Source organism: Ailuropoda melanoleuca, chromosome 12 (genome assembly GCF_002007445.2).
Source record: "Ailuropoda melanoleuca isolate Jingjing chromosome 12, ASM200744v2, whole genome shotgun sequence".
NCBI classification, from domain to species: Eukaryota; Metazoa; Chordata; class Mammalia; order Carnivora; family Ursidae; genus Ailuropoda; species Ailuropoda melanoleuca.
The window spans coordinates 6,132,673-6,156,329 of record NC_048229.1 but is presented as its reverse complement, the minus strand read 5'-3'; the positions used below and the strand labels follow the sequence as shown (position 1 = coordinate 6,156,329).

Sequence of the window (23,657 nt, the reverse complement as noted above, 5' to 3'; positions counted from 1 at the left end):
GTGACACATACTATCAAGAGTGTGGCTCTGTTCATATCTAAACAAAACCCTGGCTTTTGGAGTTAAAAGATATCTGCCCGGATGCCACTCCTGGATCATGAGCCTTGGGCCAGGCTGGACCCTTGGCACTGACCTCATGCCATGACCTAAGGGGCAAGTAGGGAGCTGAGGGTTCTAGGGGTGAGAGGAACCCCAGGCTGGGCCCATTGGTCCCGTGGGTGCGAGGGACCCATGCTGTCTGAGACCCTCTGCCCCTGCAAGGTCCAGCCCACGGGGGAGGTGGAGCTGGGGGCAGGCCTGGGGCTTCCCAAGGGGACAGCCAACATATACTGCCTGTCTCCTCTAGGGGCTCGGCCAGCAGTCAAGATACACCCCGCGGGAAGCTGCACAGGGCTTTGGGTCGTCCTTCGGGAGTAAGAGGGAAATGTCAAATCAGAGCTAGCCGCAGAAGGAGGTGGCGGGCACAGGCGAGCTCACCCGTGTCGTGGATGAACCTCTCGATCTTGGACTGCATGCCCCAGTAGCGAAACTCCACCTTGCAGAGCTTGTAGGCACACATGATGGGGAAAACCTGCTGCTTGTACTCCTCGATCCAGTTGTCAGACAGGGGCCCCCTCTGTGTCTTGATCGAGTGGAACAGCTTGGGGTCCTCTTCCGTCTTATACTCATTGGGGGGCACGGGGTCCTTGACGATGTCGATGAAGTCTGTGGGGAGAGCCTGACAGTGGCCCCTTCCGCCCAACCTCCACCCCACCCCTCCCGGTTCAGTGCCCTCCCCATGTGTCCGCCTCCCACAAAGCCTCACAGGCCTCTGGGCCTCTGCAGGGCGGGACATGGGACTGGGGATGCTGCTCTGGGCCACTGTGACCTTGAGCTCTCCCGCCCTCGGGGCCTGCGTCCTCCCCTGGCATGGGGAGATGAACTTCCCCAGAGGATGTGAGGTAGGAGGGCGGCAGTGGCAGGGGTGGCGAACAGAAGAGAAGGCCAGGAAAAGCTTCTCAGAACAGGTGGTATTTTAGCTACAGGAGTGGAGTTGTGAAGCCAAGGCGACCCCACAGCCCAGGATGGGAGAGTCTGGGAAGCCACGAGAGGGTCTGTATGGGGGGACGGGATGGGGAGGCAACCTTTTCTCACCAGGCTGGGCTCCCAGCGGTACCCTGAGGGCGAGGTGGCACCACACTCTCCTTCTAGATACATAGTGGCTTCAAGGCAGCCTGGCTGCCAGGAACCCCTCCTCAATCAGAAGGGAGGAGACCGGCAGGAGGTGTCGGACCTGAGCTGGTCCTCAGAGTGGGTAGTGGAGGCCACAGGGCTGGGTGCTGGGGAAAGAGGACCGGGGCTGGTGGGACCTGGCTCAGTGTGGGGTGGGGGGCCAAGAGGAATAGCAGCAACTCTGGGAAGGACCTGGACCATGCCACCTCTTATCACATGCTACCTCCTGCGTGCCCCTCCCAAGGCATGCATGTGTTACACAGGGCTGGGACACATTGGGGTACATAAATCCCAGGACAGTGTGTGGCTCAGAGAGCCCCTTTCCTGGATGTGTGGGGATGATGGCACCTGGGGGCTAGGCCCTGGCCAGGCTCCGGCTATCTCGTCTCCCCATTCGCCAGCCTGCTCTGAATCCATGCTGTGGTTTGCAGACACAGACGTGGGCTCCACTGAAACCAGCAAGGGGTCAGGAGCAGCCCAAGGGCAGTGGCATTCAGGGGGGGATGGACGTCCTTCCTGGAGCAGACCACATGCGCGGCCTGGGTGGGCAGGCAAAGGCCACCAAGGGGAGGGCTGGGATGTGGATGAGTCATATATCACCGAGACTTAGGAGCCTCGCAGGTGGCCTCTGGAGGGAGCCCATGGAGCTCAGGCCATGTCTGAGGCTGGCTGGACCTGAGCTGGCGGAGGGCCTGTATAATGCTGGGTCGTCCCTCCTATTGTGGGTAGAATGTGTCCTCCCCGCCCAAATTCATATGTTGGAGTCCTGACCCCTCAGTTCCTCAGAATGTGACCTTATTTGGAGATAAGGCCTTTAAAGATGTAATCAAATTAAAATGAGGTCATTAGGGTAGGAAGCCCTACTCCACTATGACTAATATGCTAACAAAAAGGGGAAATTCGGACACAGAGAAGCACACGCAGGGAAAACGCCACGTGAAGGTGAGGGAGAAACTGGGGTGATGTGTTTCCAAGCCAAGGAATGCCACAGATCACCGGCAGCCGTCAGAAGCCAGGGGTGGGGCCCGGAAGAGACCCTTCCTCAGTGACCCCAGAAGGAGACAACCCCGTTGACACCTTGTCTCCACTTCTGGCCTCCGGACTGTGAGACAATGAGCTTCTGTGTTTAATCCCCCTATCTGTGGTCCTTTGTTGCGGCAGCCTGGGCAGACTAATAGAGCTCTTAAAGCCCAGTAGGGCCTAAAAACGCCAGCAGGAGGGAGGGGGCCGGGTGAGGGGTCCCAGGGTAAAGCCCTTCATGCCCATCAGAGGCTGCCTGAGAGGGTGATCCGGGGTGCTGGCAGCCACCTCTCCAACACGAGTCATGCACCTGCCCGCAGCGCCCCCACAGCGGCTCGCACTGTAGGGCCCGGGACCCACAGGCTGCCGTCCAGTGGGCTGTGAGCTGCAGGGGGCCCAAAGAGGTGGTTCGTGTGGCCTGCATGTGTTTATTTAGGAATCGGAAGATTTCACATGCAAATCCTGATTTCTGCCTCTCTTAAAAAAGACTGAACACACGGGGCTGTCTCCTCATGACAGAGTCAGCTGGAGGGCAGCAGAACAGAGGCCACCTACCATAGAGGGGACACAGCCCCCATGAGCCTGCTGCACTCAGGCTCGTCGGTCAGCCTGAGATGGCCCCCCGAGCACACATCTGCACTGTGGGGAGGGGAATGCCTTGATGGGATGGAGGGAAGGGGCTCGGGTGGGAAAGGCACCTAGCCTCGGTATGCACATCAGGAATATGGGGCCAAAGAAGTTGGTCCTGCCTCCCCCAGCGCCCTCATGCTTGCTGGGACTCTGACCTCCCCACCCAGGACAGGAGCCAGTCTGGAGCCTGCCAGGCCCGGGGACCAGGGGCAGAACCAAGGGTCATGCAGGCAGGGAGAGGCAGGGAGCAGCCCTACGGGGCTCCCCCTGCCCCGGCGTGGGAGGGCTGTGGTGGTGGTTACCGATTGTCAGCTGGTTCTTCTCCACAGGAGACAGGCTGAACACGTTTGGGTTTTCTCCAGCATCCGTTTTATAAAAGGTTTCGATGTCAATGGAGAATTTCTCCACAAAGGGGCAAGTGAACCTGTGTGCGGAAGGGAAGCATTTGTCAGGACCAGCGGCTTGCAGGGGTGGCTATGGGATGGCCGGGCCAGGGCCTGCTGGACCCCACCGGGCAGGAGAGGGAGAAAGGGCTGGAGTGGTGGCCGAGATTTGCCTGTCCTGTCCACCTCGGGAAAATTACCCTTGTCCCGAGAACTGCCAAGGCCAGGCTGGGGGGTGTGGGACGTGTTTAGAGGGAAGAGGGAGACATTACAGGAAGCTCCCAGAAGCCCTATGGCCATCGTCCACGTGTAAGGCGTGGTAGGGACACAGGCACAAACGGACGTGCCCTGAGCATGTGGCGAGCGTGAATGCAGATCAGCACTCTGAGACATGCACCTCCCCAGCCCCCCACCCCCGAGCCACCAGGTCTGGCAATAAGGCAACAGCCCCTCTCTCGGCTGGTGATGAACTCAGGAGAAGAAAGTGCCTCTGGGAAGAGGAATAACCTCAGGAGATCCTCTGACAAGCCCCAGGTCCTCACCCAGTGGCGGAATGAAGCCCTGGGGGACTCGCAGGGACCCCACCCCCAGCGAGGTGGGTGGTCAGCTGGGAGCAGCCCCCTGTCTGTTCTACTAGCTCCACTGGGTGGATGAGGGTGGGGGCATGGAGAGAAGAACCTCCTTTCTTGGGAATCCAAAGCAAGCCCTGTTCAAAGTGGAATATAATAAAACAATGTCACAGGTGCTGACGATCTTAGGGTCGCAGGGAATCTCTGGGCCATGTGGTCTATCCTTGGTTCGTGTTTCTTCCCAGCTGGTTGGTTAATGGTCCCGCATTGCCAGGTGATCATTAACAGGACTTTGTATCCCCTGCGTCTTCCCAGATGGCAAAGGGTCTCAGGTGGCCTTTGCTTGCCTCACGCCTTCCCGGCCTTCCCGGCCTCCCTGGGGCAGGTGGAGAGGTATCTAGGGGTTGACCCTCCCCTCTCCTGCCTGTTCCCTGAGGATGCAGGCTCCTGGAAATGGAGGGAAGCCACCCCCAGGCTTCCTTCCCTGCCCGACAGCTCAGGGTGTGGAGAAAGCCCCACCTGGTTCGGGTGTAGGGGTAGGCATTCCAGGACTCCTCGACCACCCTCAGGGCCGCCTTGGGCAGGATGGAGCGGAACCAGCTGGGGATGTGCATGCCCACGTGGTACACCTTGTGTGTGTACTGCCCAGAGCCGCCGGGGCCGTCTGTGTATGGCCGGTTCTCCAAGATCTCCACGCCGCTGCCTTCGCCATACGTCTCGTTCCGGCTCTTCTTCTGCGGGGATAAAAGCACCTGCAGTGGGCTGGGGCCAGAGCACTCTGCAGAAGGGAAGGGGCTGAGGAGACCAGGCCCAGGGGCGTTGAGAGGAGGAGGGGCTTTGGCCAACCAGGCTGGCTCTCCTGTGTCACTTCTGGACCCCTAAATCCAGGCCCAGACTCCACACGCCCCAGCACTCCTACAGGAGACTAAGCAGGCCGTGGTTTCCCTCCGAGCACCAGCGCTGCAAGGGCACGCTCCTGTCTTCTGAGTCCCGCCAGTCCCAGGACTGACAGTGTTCTCAAGGTCAGAAACCAGGTGAGGGGCAATGTTCCTTCTACTCAACATTGTCCTGCAGGTTTTAGCCCAAGATATTAGTCAAGAAAAAGAAATAATCAGAGGCACTCAAATTGGAAAGCAACAAATAAAACCACCTCAATTTGCCAATGACATAATCTCATATACAGGAAATCCTAAAGAATCCCCCAAACCTGTTAGACATAATAAGTGAAATCAGCAAAGTTGCGGGATACAAAATCCACACACAAAAATAACCAATGCAGAAAGGAAATTAAGAAACCATTTCCATTGACAAGAGCATACAAAAAAATAAAATAGCTCGGGTAAATTTAACAAGGTGGTGAAACACATCCATGCTAGAACTATAGAACATTGCCAAAAGAAAATGAAGATCTAAGTAAATGGAAAGACACCCATGTTCATGCATTGGAAGATTTAATATTGTTAAGATGTCAATAGTCCCTAAATCCCCAAGATTCAAAGCAATCTACAGATCCAACGCAATCCCTGTCAAAATTCCCAGTGGACTTTTTGGTAGAAATGGAAAAACTGATCCTAAAATCAGGAAGGATCAACAAAGGATCTCAAAAAGCCAAAACAGTCTTGAAAACAAAACAAAGCATAGCTGGAACATTTACACTTTCCTACATAAAATCTTGCTGCAAAACTACAGTAATCAAAGCAGTGTAGTATTGGCATAGGATAGATCCAAAGAAAAGGGTCGAGAGCCTAGAAATAAACCCATATATCTATATACCATATGCACTGATTTTCAACCAGAGTGCTGAGATCATTCAATGAGGGAAAGAAGTCTTTTTAACACATCCCCGTATACTGCTGGGACAATTGCATATCCACATGCAAAACAATGAAGTTGGATCCCTACCTCACATCACATATAAAGACTGACTCAAAATGGATCAAAGACCTAAACGTAAAAGCTTAAACTATACAACTCTTAGAAGAAAACACAGGAGTAAATCTTCACGACCTTGGATTTGACAATGGTTTTTTAAAATGTGGTACCCAAAGTAAAAGCAACCAAAGAAAAAAAACGATAAATTGGACTTCATAAAAAATTTAAAATTTTTGTGCATCAAAGGACAGTATGGAGAGAGTGAAAGGACAATCCACAAAGTCGGATAAAAGTCTTGTAAATAATATATCTGATAATATATGATAATAATGTACCTAAAATATTAAAGAACTATTACAACTCAACAACAAAGAAACAACCCAATACAAAAATGCCAAAGGACTTGAACAGACGTTTCTCCAAAGAAATATATGAATGGTCCACAGACACATGAAAAGCTGCTCCCCATCTCTAGTCCTTAGGGAGATGCAAATCAAAACCACAATGAGACACCAGTCCAGACCCAGTAGGACGGCTAAAGAGACAGACGATACCAAGTGTTGGTGAGGATGTGGAGATACTGGAGCCTCCCCCCGCCATGCTGCTCGTGGGAATATAAAATGGGCTGTGGAACACAGTTTGGCGGTTCTTCAAAAAAGCTCAACACAGAATCGCCATATGACCCAGCAATTCCAGCGCTAGGTATACAACCGGGAAAAGGAAAACATGTCCACACAGAAACTTGCACGCGAATGTTCACAGCTGTTTCATAAGAGCCAAATGGTGGGAACAACCCAAATGTCCGGGATCTGAAAAATGGTTAAGCAAATTACATCCACACAACGGACTCTGAGCCATAAAAAGGAAGAAAGTGCTGACATCTGCCACAACGTGGATGAGCCTTAAAAACAGCGTGGAAAAAGCCCAACCCAAAAGACCACACAGCGTACAATCCCACTGATGAGAAACGTCCAGGACAGGCAGATCCATAGAGACAGGAAGGACATTACTGGTTGCTTGGGGATGGGGTGCGGGGAATGGAGAGTGACTTCTTTGGGGTGATGGCAATGCTCTGAAATTGTGGCAATGGTTTGACAACTCTATGAATTTGCTAAAAACCCCTAAACTGTACACTTTAAATGTGTGAATCGTGTGGTGCGCCACTTACATCTCAATCAAGCTGGTATAAAACAAAACAAACAAACAGAAACCAATCCTGCATCTACTCACTAGGGTTTCAGGGAGATCAGACACGGGATGCGGGAAGGGGCCTCAGTGGCGCCGCCTGAGAGAGACGACTCCTGGGTCACCTCTGAGTGTCTCTCTGCCACAAATGTTCTTCCCAGGGTCCAAAAGCTCAGGTTTCTGCTTATGCAGAAAGCCTCATGGTCAAGGTCCTGGTGACTTTAAGCCCAGCATCTGTTTCCATGGTGACGTGACGGCATTGCCGAGGCCATCTTCGGTCAGCTTCCTGAACAGCAGGTGTGCACGTGTGCATGCACACACACACACACACCCATACACACACACACACACCCATACCCATGCACACACAGGTACTCCCAAGAGCACGGCCTCACTCCTGGGACACAAAGACATGCTGTATCTCCGTGGCCCAGAGCAGCTGAGTCCCCTTCAGAAAAAAAATAGGAAAGACCCTGGTAGAGGGCACAGATGGGGTCCACGGGGACGCACCATCCCTCGCTCTTTAAAGGAGCCGCTGGAATGTGGCCCAGATTCTGTGATGAAAGCAGTGACCATGCCCCAGACACTTTGTAAGCTCCTGCCTCTCGCAGTAGCTTTGTTTGTTAGGGTTGTGACAACTGCTTTCTTTGCACGTACTTTCTCCTTTCGCGATTGCAACAACCCCCTGAGAAAGGTGCAGCATGTTCCCGTCCCCAGTTTGCAGATGGGAAGGCAGGGGCTAAGAGAGCTGCAGTGATTTGTTTGAGGCACACAGTTTCCAGGTGCTGGAGCCGGGGCCTGAACTCGAGATCTGTTTGACTCTGGGGCCTGCTCAGCCCACAGCATGAAAACACCTGGCACAAGACAGGTACTTTATTATTTACTGAGCAAAGACATGCATTCTAGTGCCAACTCTGTGACCAGCTCCCTCTCGTCCTGGACAAGTCACTTCTCTCTGGTGTCCGTTTCCAAAATTCTAAGTGGAACTACCTATCTGCTCAAGCCCTGGTGTAGTGGGTTGAAGGGTCCAGGGTCCCCCAAAATTCATATCCACCCAGAACCTTGGAGTGTGACCCCATTTGGAAATTGGGTCTTTGCAGATATAATTCATTAAGATGAGGTCATACTGGATTAGGGTGGGTCCTATATGCAAGGACCATGTCCTATCTTGTCCTCCTAAGAAGTGAAGACAGAAGCACAGGTGGGAGGGATGCAGCCATAAGCCAAGGAACCCTGGCAGCCCCCGGAGGCTGCAAGAGGCAGGGCAGGATTCTCCCCTAGAGACTTCAGTGGGAGCACAGCCCTGCTGACACCTTGATTTTGGACTTCCGGCCTCCGGAACTGTGAGAGAGCACATTTCTATGGCTTTAAGTCCCCCAGTTTGGGGTGCTTTTATTATGGTAGCCCCAGGACACATCTGGGGTTTGGGGTGGCTCAGTGAGAAAGAGACACGCAGGTCAGAGGAGCCAGGGCTGCATGGCATCTCTGAGGGCCGAGGTGGGGTGCCCGGCCTGCCAGGGAGCCAAGGGTGGAAAAGAGATGGGGGACAGGGAGCAGGGCTGGGGAGGGTCCTATCGGCCTTCACGGGGCTGCACAGAAGCCTCTGCCCATTCGGGTGACCTGAGCCTGAGCTGTCCTCAGACTCCTCTCCTGAGAAAGCCCGCATGTCCACCCCAGAAGCTCCCTCAGAGGCTCTCGGGGAGGATCCTGCCAGGCCTCCTCCAGATTCCGGGGGCCCCAGGCGTTTTTGGGCTTGTGGCTGCATCACCCTGCTCTCTGTGCCTCCACCGTCGCATGCCCTTCACCATGTCTCTCTCTGTCCTCTCCTCTTCCTGTAGGGACAATAGTCATTGGATTTAGGGCCTATTCTCACTCCAAGATGATGTCATCTCGAGGTCCTTAACTAATTCCATCTGCAAAGACCCTGCTTCTAAATAAGGTCACAGTCTAAGGTTCTGGATGGACACGAATTTTGGGGGGACACAAGTCAACCGGCTGAGCAAGTGCTTATGGTCATTCATGGAAGATGGATACCATGGGCCGTTCGGGGGCACAGGGGCCACAGTTAGCAGTGGCAGAGCCACAGGGACCCAGACTGGGAGGGCATCTGTACTCCCTGCTTAGCATTTGTTCCCCCTGCACAGTAAAGATCAGCTGAATGAACAAATGGATTCTAGTCTCTACTATCACCCTTCCCTCTGAGCCTGGCCACCTCCCCCAACTTTGGAGCTAACACCCCAAAGCGCTGACCCTTAGATTCCCTCTGGCAATAGCATTCGGGGGTGCCCAGTCCCCTGTGCAGCTGAGGCTCTCAGTCATGCCACGTAGGAGTAAGCTCTTCTCGAATCGTGCTGACCTTCTCTGCCCACACTGGAAGCCACTCCCCCCCACACACATGCTTGCCAACCATTCCCGCAAGCTGCACTGTGGAGCCTCCCAGGGAGACTGCAGAAGGGTGGCAGAGACAAGCACAGCTCCCCAGTGGGAGGCCTGACCCATGACCCCTGTCCACACAGGCTGAGTGGGGAACTTCCCCGTCTCCCATCCCGTGGGCTCTGGGGGCTGCACAGGAGGGGCCTGAGCCACCATAGGGGCCTGGTGCAGAAAAAGCACAGATCCTATGAATGGTGGGGAGGAAAGACTCAAAGACTGAGAATGCTCCCGGGCCCAAGGAGCAGAGCTGTCCAGGGTCCTGGCCAAGCCACCTCTGATCACTCCCTCCAAGGCGAGCATCTGCCGAGCACTTCTGTGGGTGATGAAGGCTCTCTCCCAGACAGACCAACAGTTTTTCTTTTCTTCTTCTTCTTTTTTTTTTTTTGTTGCCTCGAACAGCATGTATATTGAGCGCTAGTCAGGCACAGCACGAAGCTGTTTGACGCATGAGCTCATCCCACCTTGTCCATGACCCCATGGAGGAGGTGGTGAGCTCAGAAGGCAGACCCCTTGCTAGTTGCCACCCCAGCTGGTAAGCGGGGTCAGGAGCAAAGAAACTAAACTTGCTCTTCTTTCCACAGAAACACAGCTGCCTTCCTTGAAGGCCTATCCACCGAGTGAGGCCCAGCTCACAGTGGAGGTGCTCCCGGGGCCCTGGCCCGAGGCCCACGCAAACGTCTGCTGTCTCCTGGCCTACATTTGGTAAGCTGCACGCACATCCACCACCCCAAAGGCACTCCTGGAGAGCAGCAAACACTTTCCATTCTTCTCTGTCACCCAGCCCTCAGCCCAGAAACGTCTGCATTTGACTTAGTGTTTTAACAACTTTACTGAGATATGGTTGGCATACAACCAACCACATATATGTAAAGATACAGCTTGGACACATGTTTGCACCCATGAAACTGTGACACAATGGAGATAATATGTTCGTCCATCACACCCCCCCATGGTGGCTGGGGCCCCCAGGATTTCGGGGGCCAGTGGCAGGTGCCCAAAAGCAGGAGCAGAGGAAGGTGGCCTTGAATGACACACAGGTGTCAGTGGGGCTCAGATGAGCAAATGCACACAGACAGCTCTGGGCCCATAGGAGGGATCACGATGGGAGCTATGGGATATTGAACATTAATTGGAAGCATAAGGATAGATGTTTTAAAAAGAACAAAATGCCTCAAAAAAGGGGGGTGAGGATGGCAGGTGCTTCTGAGGAGCCCAGTCAGAGGTGATCACATGCTCCAAAAAGCTGTGGGATATCCTAGGAACGAAAAGTGAGTCCCTGAATCCTGATGCCCACACCCATCAGCTGGCGGGCACGGCGGAGCTGGGGGGCACCCGCCGTGGTCTGGGCTCCCCCGGCTTGGGTGGGGATTGTGGAGCCGCAGGGTGAGCGGCATCCTCCAATAGGCTGAGCGACTCCCTGAGAGCTCAGAGCTGGGGGGCTGGGGTGAGTGCCTTCTCCTCTCCCCTCTCTCTAGGAATAATTACGGGGTAAGTGGTTTAAGAGGGAACCGAGAGGTGCTTCTGAAGCAGCCTGGAGCCAACAGCCCCCAGAGAGGCTGGTTCACCTTCTGTTCTCTTCCTAGTCAAGCTTCCCATGCTGGGGGCGGGTGCTGGTCAACCTCTGGTAGCTTCATGGGGCTCCTTCCAGAAGGGACTGGGGGCCTGGGCTCTGCAGGGAACTCATTACTAACTCCCTAGACCCGGGTCGATGGGTGAGTGCCCACCAAGCAAATCCAGGGCTGGAGGTAGAGCCCTGCTGGCCGGGACTCTCCCTGCACCAACGGCCCCATGTGACACCACAGTCTAGGGCGGCGCCAAGGCATGTATGCCCAGAAGAGCAGAGCCAGATGAGAGCAGGGTCATAATCAGACTCCCAACTGGTAGGAAAGCTGCCGACTGGGCGAAGGGGACACTGAGGATGAGCACGATGCTGGCAGGGCAGCTGGGAGGCGGACCTCCATCGAGGAGCAGGACCCCACAAGTAGGAGTGTGGTTACATACGGGCCATGAGCAACCCGATCCCGGGTCTTCCCACTCCCCTGTTCCAGGTGAGCCAGGCTCTGATAGGGCGACCCGCAACGTCTGGGCGGGGGGGGGGGGGGGGGGGAGGGGAGCGCATGGTACTCTCTGGCTTGGTACAGGAATCGGTCATCCTCAAACTCATTTGTCACTATAAGTCAGCCACGGTGGATACTGCTGTCTTGCAGGCAGCCTAGGGAACCAGAAAATAGGCCAGGTGCTCCCAGGGAAGACGTTTAACTTCTTTGGCTCACACCTTCCTGTCAAATGGACTGAATTTTTGCGTCCCCTCCAAATTCATACGTTGAAACCCCTAACCTCTAAAGTGATGGTACTTGGTCAGGCTTTGGGAGATATTTAAGTCATGAGGATGGAGCCCTCACAGAAGAGACCCCGGAGAGCTCCCTCGCCCCTTCCGCCACCAAGACACAGCAAGGAGGTAGCCATCCAGGCAAGCCAGGAGGAGGGCCCTCACCATTCACCACTCTGTCAGTACCTTGACCTTGGACTTCCAGCCTTCAGAATGCGGAGAAATAAATGTCTGCTGTCTAAGTCCCCAGTCTGTGGTACTTGGTACAGCAGCTCAAGCTGAGCAAACACACAGATAATATCTGAGTCAATGAGAGGTCGGGTATTAAATGCAGGGTGTTAGTACCATCAGCACCATGAATGCAGTGCTGGTGAGACACCCCAACGGTCCGCTGTGTTCCTGGCGTCGTGCTGGGAAGCCAGAGTGCCCAGCAGTTCACACATTTACCAGGAGCCTACTGGGCACACACTGTGCTGTCAAGGCCGTGATGCCACCCCTCCCACCACACCCCACTCAAGGGTGTTGAGAGCCATCTGTGTGCCCCACGTGGCCTGCCCTGGCCCCACGACCCACCTGTATCATGTACAGCTGGGCGATGCGGTACTCCTCCACGGTCATGGGCAGAGGAATCCGATATTCCTTTATAATCATCTTGGAGTCCGAGCCTTCCCGTCGATGGGGAAATGCGTGTTGGGACTTCTAGGCGAGGTTCCTTAAATTAACATGACAAAATTCACCGAGGACCCCTGAGAGAGAGTGAGAGAGGACAGGAGAGTCACTTCCTGAAAGGCCGGTGGGCAAAATAGCACAGAGGAAAGGCCTAGTCTCGACTCCGCCACGAGCCCGCGGCGTGACCTTGAACAAGTTTCCTCACCTCCCCAGCCTTCATTTCCCTTGCTTGCTCAGCAATCCTGTAGAAGCTATGTAAACCCTGATCAGTCACAGAGAAATAAAGGATCGAGGTCCCACTGGTGAGGGCCGGGCGGTGGGAGGGTGTTGCATCCCCTAAGAGTGAAGAGCAGGGCACTCTCATTTACAGGCTGTTCGGGCAAGCTGCAGCGGCAGCTACCTGGTGCTCTGGCGTCGCTGGAGGCAGGCCCAGTGACCGCAGCTGGCCACAGGAAGGAAGGGAGGACCCACAAAAGTAAGAAAAACCCACGTGAGAAATTTAAAAATCAGCAGCCTGGGACCCTCCGGTGTGGGGACAATCAGTTCTGCGCATGTCGCCAGGCACAGAGGGCACCACTGCTTCCGGGCAGAAGACCCTGACTTCTCCAAGAGAGGTGATCTGAAGTGTGGTTCTGCTCAGTCCACAATGATTTATGACCCCTGTTCTGTTACTGACACCGGGCTTGGTCTCGGAAGTAGGAGAGACAAGTAAGATCAGTGGGCGGGCTGCATCGCGTGCGAACTATATCCCAACAAGGCTATTGAAAAAATAAAGAATGTATTCATAGAAGCTTGTATTTAAGATGACAAAGAATACATTTGATGAAGATTTGCACAGAAAGCAATCAAATTTAAAAACAAACAAGCAAGGCTGGAAGGAGGCATACTTTCAGTGATCTGGAAAATGGAATTACCCATCATAATCCATCCCCCAGATGGTGGGGGCTTTGCTGTAAATATCCGTGGTTACCCCCGAAGAGGTTACATGCTGCTAACTGGAAGGTGAGTGAAGTCTTCTGAGATAGGCACTGGCAGAATCAGGATAGCATTTTAGAGGGACCACGCGGGGGACAGCAGTCAGTGAAGATTCACGGTGACACTGGCTAAGTGATAAGAGCAAGGGTCCGGCCAGGTAGGCAGCCTCCCTGGGGCACCAGCTGTCTGAGGCCTGAGCATCACCCAGGCACTAAGGCATTACTGGCTATCTAACGAGGTTGAGGGAGAAGAATGTACCAGAACTCTTGGGACAATGGGCACGTAGGGCTGAAAGGAATTCTTTAATCAGCCACCTTGGGAGAAAGACTGAGGGGTGGGGGTATTACATACATAAGCCAGAGATGGCCCCTGTGTTAATTAGCCTAAAATGGCCTCTGTGGTATTCACATCTACACAGCAGGTAGGACTATTAGCCTGAAGCCCCCAGCACCAAACTCAAGCTCTCACACATCCAATTGCTTTAAAAACAGTCCAGATAAACATCTTTTTATTTTTTTAATTTTTATTTTTTTTAAAGATTTACTTATTTGTTTTAGAGGGAGAGTGTGTGTGCCTGAGTGGGGGAGGGGCAGAGGGAGAGGGAGAGAGAATCTCAAGCAGACTCCCTGCTGAGCGTGAAGCCCCATGCAGGGCTTGATCTTGCGACTCTGAGATCATGACCCAAGCTGAAATCAAAAGTCAGACGCATAACCGACTGAGCCACCCAGGGGCCCCCGCAATAAACATCTTTTTAGCTAATTAGAGTTCATCGACTTTACATCATCACGCAACTGCACCCCACATTTGCTAGCCACAGGTAAGACCAACACTGGGGCAATAAAAGACCCCAAATGAGGGAGTTCTGTGACCCAGAGACTCCCCATCATACTTCTGAGTGACGTCACTACCCGTGTGAGCCCCCTGTCCGACTCTGCCTCCCCTTCTGGGTGGTGGTCACACATCACTGCATTTGCAAGGCCCCTTGCTGGGAGGGACTTTCCCCCTCCAGCGAGCTGTCCGAATGCCGCCGAACACTTGCGGTTACTGCCCCTCCTCGTCCTGTCTCTTCCCTGATCAACCCGAACCCCTGAACTCCCCACAAAGGGGAGGGGTTGAACCCTCCAGAGGCCACGCTCAAGTGCCAAGAGACCATCACTAACTTTCCCTCGAGGTAGGTGGGTCCAGCCCACAGCGGAGAGGGCATGTGGGTTCAGGCCCAAGGAGAAAGCCGAGGCTGTGGGCTGCCCCCTCTCGGCTCTGGGACCCGCCTGCCCCGAGGCCCACAGGTCTGTGTTCAAGCCTGGTTGGAAACAGAGGCAGAGGAGATGACCCAGAGCCCCCACAGCATCACCTCCTCCCATGAGAGACTGGGATCAGCCAGGTGGCAAGACATCCAAGCTGCCATGGGGCTGAGCTTCCAACTGGCTGAGAGGGTTGGACAGGGCCCGGGTTTGGGGAACCTCCTGCCACGAAGGAGATAGAACCGCAGGCTTGGGGAAAGCTGGCTGAGATGAGGGCTGCAGACACAGGGAAGGACGAGGTTCTGTGAGGCTCATGCTTCCAAAGCTTTTCCACGTGGTCCTCATTTAAGCCCCAGGATCACCTTGCCCGGAAGGTACCAGAGGCCTGTCACAGAAGAGAAGCCGGGGTCTAGGTGTCAAGCACCACACCCCTGCACGACAGGGCGGCACGCACACCTGCGTCTGTGGGGCCTCAGGAGTCCTCTTCTGCTACACAGGAGAAACGCCGTGACCTGGGGCAAGTCCCACCATCACCTCAATGACAAAGAAGTCAGACGCAATCCCTAAAAGTTCTGGAGAAACTCTAGGAGTCCCAGCAATTGGCCCTTGGCGGTCTTAACGGCTCCACGGAAAATATCTGCCCACGCTCACCTGCACACAAGTCTGACCAGGTGTCCACTCAAAGCTGGGGGCCCACGGCGGCCCCACGGCGGCCCCACGGATGGCCCCGCGCCGGCTGGGAGACCCACAGACACCGCGGTGCTTAGGAGGCAGCTCCATCTGTCACGGCGTGAGCTACGCCGGCAGGTACACGGACACACAGAAGGAAAGAACAGAGTGTGGTGCAGTTAGAGCGTAGTGCATGGTGACTAAGAACAGGAGGGAGGAATCAGGGCGCCATGCGTGACCACATGTGACAGGACGTCACAGGAGTGCCACTCCGCGGTCGGACTTCAAAACCTAACAAAGCCTTTGTCAGCCACATGTCCCCCAGGCCATGTGGCTGTGCCTGCTGAGCCTCAGTCTCTCCATACAGCACATGGGATGATACCACCTGCTTTCCCAAGTTACCAGTATCACCGAGAGGACAAAGGTGGACTTGCCAGGGGTGATGTCTGTCAGTGCAGAGGGGACTAGGGAAAGGCTCCAGGGAAAGTGGAGCTTCAAAGTGACGTGAGTGGGGATTCCTGGGACCCCAAGGCTCCTGGGATCCCTCAGCAGAGCAGATGCGAGGAGGACTTGCTCCAGGAGAAGGAACAGTATGAGCCAAGCAAAGGCCCCAAGGCACCAACGTGCCATGCTGCTGATGTGACCTCCCCCCGCTGTGCCCCCAGCGCTGTCCTGCTGCATTCTGGATTTGGGGCTGGTGTGAACACACTGAGGAAACCCTGCAGCCACTGGCCACAGAGGAGGACGGTGCTCAAGGCTGAGTTGCGACCATTCCCTGCAGCTGAGCGCCCACGAAGTTCAGTGCCAGGGGTGGGGCAGGGCAGGGTGACGAGAGACTGTCACTTGCTTCCAGGAGTGCTCTGGTCACACTCTCCTCAGACAAGGTGCGACCATAAAGCATGAACGTCACAACCGGCATTTCCATCGGGAAGTTAATGTTATCTTTGAAGCAGCCCCTGTAGAAGGCCTGTGGTTTCCCGTGTCCCCCAGGACTCCCCTCTGGGGAGCCTTTGGAGCTCTGCACACCCACAGGAGGCTCCGGGTGAGAGGAGAAGAACTCAGGGTGTGGCCATGGGTGATCTCTGAGCACAGGCCACATCGGGTATTGTCTTTTAAGGCCATCACTCTAAACGGGTCTCAGCAAGTACCATCATATTTTATTTAGCTAAGAAAGTCACACCCATTTCTTTACAACGACACCCATGCCAGTGGGTTCAGGAATCCATCCTGACTTCCTGTTGAAGATGGTGGAGAAGGAACATTTCCGGTCTACCGCCCTCCCTCGAAAACACCAACTACAGATACAGGGAAGTCACTGCAGCTGATGAAACGAGGAAATTGCTACGCCCCCAAACCACAGACACCACGAAGTCTGAACTGGAAGAAAGCTACATGCTGAGAGCTTACATGGGCCTCCTCCTTGGACCCCCAAGTAAATATCGCTTCCTGGAAGTCACGGCCTGATCCTCCTGCTGGAATGAGGAACTAGGGCTGTGGCTGCCACCCTGGGTGAGGAGAGGCATCTCTCTGTCGTTTGTTTTTCCAGAGAAAAAATTTTAATTCAAGTATTATATACATACAAAAAATGCACGTATCATAAGTACAGATACATTTTCACAAACTGAACACACCCATCGGACCAGCAAGGATCAAGAAATGGGAATTAACAACCCCCAAAGCCCCCCGTGTGTCCCCTTCTAGTCACGTCTCCTCAACTGTGGACAACCATTGTCCTGCCATTTGCCTGTTTTGTACTTTATATGAGATTGAAGCCAATGGATTGTCAACACCCAACCGTCTTTGAGCAATCTCATGTGGAAGCATACTCTATGTGCTCTTTTGAGTCACAGGATTCATCTAAATTATTGCATGTGGTTGTAGACTGTTTGTTCTCATTGCTGTCTAGTATTTCATTGGCTGGATATACTGTAATCAACTCAACCACTCCTTGCTGATGGGCATTTGGGTAATGTCCAATTCGCGGCTGATGGGAATAGTGCTGCTGTAAACAACCGAGTCCGCGCAGAGATGCGATTTTACATTGTGGAATGGAAATGGGGTGCGAGTTGATGGGAAATCACACCCACATTTCTACGACAGAATCTCATTTTCCCTCTAAGGGAGGTGCTGGGAGTGAAGTGAGGGTGGGGAGAGAAAAGGGGCAGCAAGGGCTTGGTCATAACATAGATAGCCAGTGATGTAAAGAGCTTTGCTGAGAACCATTATGAGTATGAGCCCTGAAACCTGAGAGAGACTGAATCCCTAGGCAGAGGATAAATAACAGCTCAGGGAGAGAGCCTTCCTGATAATAAGTCCATAATGCAGCTTCAGAGTGCTCTGGACCACACCCCACATTTTCACAGGCCGCTATTTAGAAGGTAGCTAAAGAAGAATAATCACAAAGGAACTCACGTGGGTCCTATGCATTAAGGGTGGGGTGGGGGGCAAAGGAAGGACACATGGCATGAGGAATCATCCAGAGAAATACATAAAGACTTCAGAAAAAACAAGTCATAGACCCAGAGAAATTACAGATATAATCTCTTAAGAACTGGTAGGAGCAGACGGGTGTAAGAAAAGAGACACCGATATTTTAAAAAGAAATTATTTGACAATAGAAAGAGATGAAAGCTGAAAGGTGAGTTAACAGAGCTCAGGGGAAAAAAAAGATAAATACATCACATATTTTTAAAAAACCATATTATAAGCAATGAATAAATGACAAAGCAGAGCATGAACAACTAGAGATGTGGTGGGTGGGCTGCAAGAAATCACACAAGATTAAATGGAGAAGACTAATAAGACAAAAGTGACAGGTATGGGAGGCAAAAGGAAATCAAACATACACATAATTGGTGAAGAAAATACAATAATGGAATAGAGGAAAAGTATTCAAATATATAATGGAAAAATCCCCTGAAATTTAAAAAAAAAACAACAAACCTGACTCTACAAATGGCCATTTCTGTGGCCCAGGAAAACTTGATGTTGTGATTAATATCAAGACATCCTTAAAAGGTTACTGATCTCGGAGTGCCTGGGTGGTGCAGTCGGTTAAGCATCCTTCTCTTGGTTTTGGCTCAGGTCATGATCTCAGGGTCATGAGATCGAGCGCCACATAAAGCTCCACACTCAGTGTGGAGCCTGTTTAAGATTCTCTCTCCCCCCCCCACTCCTCCCCCCTGCCAGTGCACACTCTCTCTCTCTTTCAAATAAATATTTTTAAAAAGTTACTGATCTTAAAGGATAAAGAAAAAAACATATAACTAGGGGAGCAGGGAGGTGAGTTAAGGAGTCAGAATCCTCCACAGCAAGCCAATTTCAGAAAACAGTGAAGCAATGTCTACAGAGTTGTGACTCAGAATTTTATACCCAGCAAAACTGTCCTTTCAGTATAAAGTTAACGGACATTCTGTAACATAAAGTCATCCATAAGGTCTTAAAAAAATTACTTCATGCTGAAATCCAACCAATCAAAAATAAGTTCACCAACGGACGAATCCTGGTGAATGCTGAATTCATATTTTTGAAATTGGGGCAATTAACATTATTGAATAGAATATAAAAACGACAATGTACGCAAGTAATAATATAACTAAAATTTTCCACTAAAATTGAAGGTGGAAAAAACAGAGGTGGATGGCATGAAAGCTGGTTCATTATATAGATTAAAAAATTATGAGGGATGAACAGTTGGAGCAAAGGGATTTTTAGGGCAGTGGAACTATTCTGTATGATACTAGAATGGTGGATTCACATCATTATATGTTTGTCAAAACTCAGAGAATGTAAAACACCGAGAGTGACCCCTAATGCAAACCATGGGCTTTGGGAGATGATGATGTATCAGTACAGGTTTTTCAATTGTGACAAATGTCCCACTCTGGTGGGGGGTGTTGATAGGCGGAGTGGCTGTGCATGTGTGAGGCAGAGAGATACATGGGAACTCACTGTGCTATCCTCTCAGTTTTACTGTGAACCTAAAACTGCTTTAAAAAATGAAGTTTGTTCATTAAAAAAATAATGATTCCAACCTACTAAAAGTTTTTCCTGCAGAAAGTAGATTAAAGGGTACCAGGGGCTGGGGAGAGTGGGAATTGGGGAGGCATTATTTACTGGTCGTAGAGTTTCTATTTGGGGAATGAAAACATTTTGGAAATAGTAGAGGAGGGGGCAGCAGAAAACTGTAAATGTACTTATGCCACAGAATTGTACACTTAATGTGTTTATAGGAGCAAATTTTATGTCATGTATTTACTACAATTTTCTAAAAGTAATAATGTAGTGTACAAAAACCCACCCAGTTGTGTACTTGAATTAATTGTACGGTATGTGAATCGTATCTCAATAAAGCTGTTTAAAAAGTTTCTCTCTTAAAAAAAAAGTTTTTCTCTTTTCCACATTAACTTTAAGGAACTTTAGGAACTAAAAGTTTTAGGAACTATTATCACTTAAAGAGGAAGAAATGTGTTTCTGAAATTTAGCAATTTCCTTCCATTTCCTTTCAAATACACGCAAATGGATTTGTCTTCAGTTAAACTTAAGAAAATTAAATGTGATTTTTAATTTTAAAACTGCATGCTGAGTAAGGCCCATTTTTTTGGTTGTTGTTAAATGATCACTATTCTGTATGTGTCTGTCTGTATAAAAGTCTGAAATAATGGTCACTGGATGCTGGTGAGGGTTATTTCAGATCAATGGAATTTGGGGCAACTTTTCCTTGTACTTTTATTTATTAGTCAACTTTTTACAAGGCAGCGGCAAGTGGAGTTCGAACAGGAGTCTGAGTACCAGCCGGAAAAGGACAGTCAATATAGTTGTTAAAAATCATGCACTTTGAGTCAGCCAGACCGTCCGCCACCTCCCAGCTGTGACCATGGGCAAATTGCTTAACTCTTTGATCTTTCGTTTTATCTTCTACAAAATAGCAGACTCGTAGGTGAGAACAGCACCTGCCCCGTTGTACTGTCTTGTGGATTACATGACATAATGCACATAAAATGCTTTGCCCACTTCCACCCAGTATCAGCAATTAGGTCGTGCTGCTGTGCTCAGCAGTGTCGGGAAGGCTGGTTCCTGAGTCCGGACAGATTTCCGGCTGAGCTGCTTACCTCGGGTGCAGCCCCTAAGCCCACTGCCATCAGGGAAAGACAGCCTAGCACCCGGGGCACAGGTGTCCAAAGGACAGACGACCCCTTGGCAGGTGCCTGGTTGGCTCCACAGACAGAACGGGAACCTGGAAGGCACAACAGGGTCCCCTTGTTTTCTCCCTGGAAGAGCCTGAAGCAAGAGGGTGCAGGCGGACCCCAGGCCCCTAATGAGAGAAGGCAGTGTGACTTGTATGTCTGCCTGTCCCCCGAGCCCCCTTCAACCAGCAGATGAACCCGCAGACAATCTCATTACACCCACTCCGGCTGCCTGGGCGCGTGCGAGACACACATTTCATCTCCGTCCCTGGTGGAGTCGTGATGGGTTAGACAGAATTATATTTTACTGCTTTCCACAGGGCAGCTCTCGGTGCCTGGCGCAGTGAGAGGGAAGAAAGAAAAACACACGTCTCCCGAGGCCCTTCTGCGAGGGAAGCTGGGCGAGGAGTCTGAGTGACCGCTGTGTCCAAGACGCACCCATATGCACAGTCCCCCGGGCCCTCCCCAGGGAGGACAGGGACGGACCTTCCCAAAGGCCTCTGGTATGGCACTTGGCTTTCTGGAACCCCTGTTTTCAGGACCTTAGGAAGGACCCCGGCCCCCATGGTCATCAGTGTGTCAGAGGAAGCTGGAAGGCCAGATGGTGTCAGAGCGAGAGCCAGCCGGCATGTGATCAGGGAGGCAATCAGGGGTAAGGCCAGCACTGGACAAGGCACCAGGCCCAGCAGGAAGGGGTGTCACCCCCCTCCTCCTCAGGCAGCCTATCCTATCAGGACCCATATGAAGAAGACAGAAGGAGCCCGTGGGTGACCAGGAACACCTTGTTCTGCCTGAGGAGTCAAGGTCAGGACACATCTCTTGGGGCCTCCCTGGGCTGGGAGCCCAAAGGTCTTCAGGGACTGCCAGGCATCATGGGGGGAGAGGGGCTGGGGTGGGCAGGCTGGAGGGGCTTCGGGAGAGCCTGGCAGGTTGCTGGGTTGGGCTCAAAAGAGTGCGCGACCGAGCAGGTGGGCAAGGCCGCTCTTTGAGCCAAGGCCGTGGTGAGACTCCTGGACTGGGAGGGGAAGAAGAAAATTGAGTTTACTGAACTTAATCTGTTTTTCCACGATTAGCTGGGGTTTGACGTCACAGATGGAATTTAGGAGCGAGGCTGTGCGGAGACAGCGGAGGACGGAATCTGTCCAAACGCAATTCAGCTGCATTCTGGCCATTAGGTCTGGAAGCGGCTCCGTGCCAGGCCATCGGAGCCTGCCTAGATGTTTGTGACAGCGTGGAGGGCGGCTGGCGGGGGGACAGAGAGGCCGAGGGCAGCCTCCGACTGCAACATCCCCTCTGGTTCTCTTGGGTCTCTCCTCCACGCCCTCCGGGGAAGCCCCCTTCCTCTGCTTTCGGCTTCCCATGTGTGCAGGCCCTTCCCTCATCAGAGGCCGAAGTGGGTAACAGAACTTCATCTGCCCCCACGTGGGCAGCTCTGCCCCCACCCTCTACATCTAGGGAAGGCTGGCTCCAGACGAATGGGGGGTGTGCAGAGGAAAGGAGCCGTTCCTTGTGCCCCAGGGAGCAGCCCCACCAGGGATGGGGGATATGTGCACGAAGTCAGCATCCATCAGGTGTCTCTCTGTCCCCTGGGGGTCAAAGCAGGGGCAGGCATGTCCCCCAGGAGAGTCTGAGCTGGAAGAAGTTGGGATGGGGGGGTCCAATCCCTGCCCCCAGGGTGTTCCATCTTTACCTGGTAGATGGTGGACTTCCAATAAGATTTCTCTGGAGGCAACAGTAAAGAGCCAGTCCAACGGTCACCTTATAAATGAGACTGAGACCTAGATTTTGCAGGTGTGACGAGCTGGAGGACGCAGCTTCACCCCCTGCCCTAAGCAATGAAACGAGGACTCCTGGAGCCCCAAAGCCCTGGGCCCCCCTGAAGTCACCAACATCCCAGAGAAGGCCATAAATGTCATCAGTGTGTGCCCAGAGTGCTGGGCTGGGGAAGACTGCCAAGCCACTGCAGGGCTTGGCCATCAGAAGCCATGGGACAAAGGGGGCACCGCAGGGCGTGCACTGCTCTGTAGGGCTAGGAACCTGGCAGGGGGTGGTGAGACCCTTAGAAAATGCTTGAGGGTTTTATAGTTTTTCTTCTGTAACACTTCAACCCGAATGGCAGCCAGGGGGCTCAGTGGGAGAGCTTTTCATCGCTGTGGTGCAGAGAGCAAAGCAGGCCCAGAGAAGGTAGGTTGCCCTTCTCAAGGAGAGGCACAAGCCAAAGGCGATAGGCACCCCAAAGTCCTGACTCCCACTCCCTTGCCAGGCCGGCAAACTTCAGCCTTGCTCATTGGGAAAAGGGGAGAGGAGATTTGCACATGGGGAAGTTAAAACGGAGACCCAGGTCCTTTGGCCAGAGCTCCCCTCCTGCTCTCTATTCACTGCGCTTCAGGGACCCTGCTGGTCACTGCTGCTGTGAGCATCACCACGCTGGCCTCCAGGGGGTGCTCCCCACAGCGAGCACTGAGTCCAGCTCAAACGAGCCTGCAACACTGAATGCCACTGGGGGCTGCGATGTGACAAGGGAAACACAACCCCAGAGGGACCCTGCCCGACAGCCAGGTTGAGGGTCGACCCGGTTGGCTGGGGCGTGCTCAGGGGCCTCCTGCCCGCCCCCGGTCACCTCCACCAGGTGCTACCACTTCAGCAGCACTATCCAGATCATTCTATGTCAGCAGAGCACGTGTCACTCACCTAAAGACCTGCGTCTGAAGCAGGTGGCCTTGGAGAAGAGCATCCCTCTAGGGGAGAATCCCCCCAGCTACTGGGGTGCAAGAAGGCGGGAACTCCCAGATGTTTGGAGGTGGGGAGCACCTCCAGGCGGGTGAGGCTCTGGTGACGTTGGCTGCCCTGCGGACACTGCCCCGAAGCACCTCTGCTAGTCAACCCGCCAGGGGGACAGAAGCTTCAGGGCACCCAGCCTGCTGAGAGGCAGAGCTGGGGTTGTCACCACCACTGGTGACAACCACTTGTTATAACGACGGTGTGATCATAACACATACTAAGCATCAGTGACACTCGCAGCTAATGGGCCAGCCTGGGCTCGGGTTTTGACCTGATACCTCGGGTGGGCCCAGCGCCCAGCAAGCCTGCTCTGCTGACCCAGCTCCTGCGGCCCCCACTGGCTATCGCACACCTTCTCTCTGATCCCCTTCTTTCTCTCCCCAAATTCCCGCCATCGAATCCACCGGCTCACCTGTGTCTGCTGCTCCTGCTACGGCTGCCGCCATGGGGGCTGACCTGCCATCAGTGTGTGTCTCTCTAGCGGACCCCCGCCCCCATCAGCA

The 23,657-nt window shown here is 53.0% G+C and overlaps 1 protein-coding gene across 11 annotated transcripts in view; it reads right to left on the bottom strand.

Annotated features, from left to right (window-relative positions):
* Nucleotides 1-23,657, bottom strand: part of PITPNM2 (phosphatidylinositol transfer protein membrane associated 2) — a 109,448-nt gene that overhangs the window by 20,816 nt on the left and 64,975 nt on the right. For 10 of the 11 annotated variants that reach the window (XR_004619072.1, XR_004619073.1, XM_034638686.1 and 7 more), the window contains exons 2-5: nucleotides 12,207-12,379; nucleotides 4,334-4,548; nucleotides 3,165-3,286; nucleotides 478-705 (exon numbers count right to left, since the gene is read on the bottom strand). Coding sequence is in view for 9 of the 11 variants with exons in the window: in XM_034638686.1 (XP_034494577.1) it covers nucleotides 478-705; nucleotides 3,165-3,286; nucleotides 4,334-4,548; nucleotides 12,207-12,284 (643 nt within the window). In the remaining 2 variants the exon portion in view is untranslated. Of the gene's footprint in view, nucleotides 1-477; nucleotides 706-3,164; nucleotides 3,287-4,333; nucleotides 4,549-12,206; nucleotides 12,380-15,169; nucleotides 15,194-23,657 lie in introns of those variants that run through there. The other variant, XM_034638680.1, reaches the window with a different exon arrangement.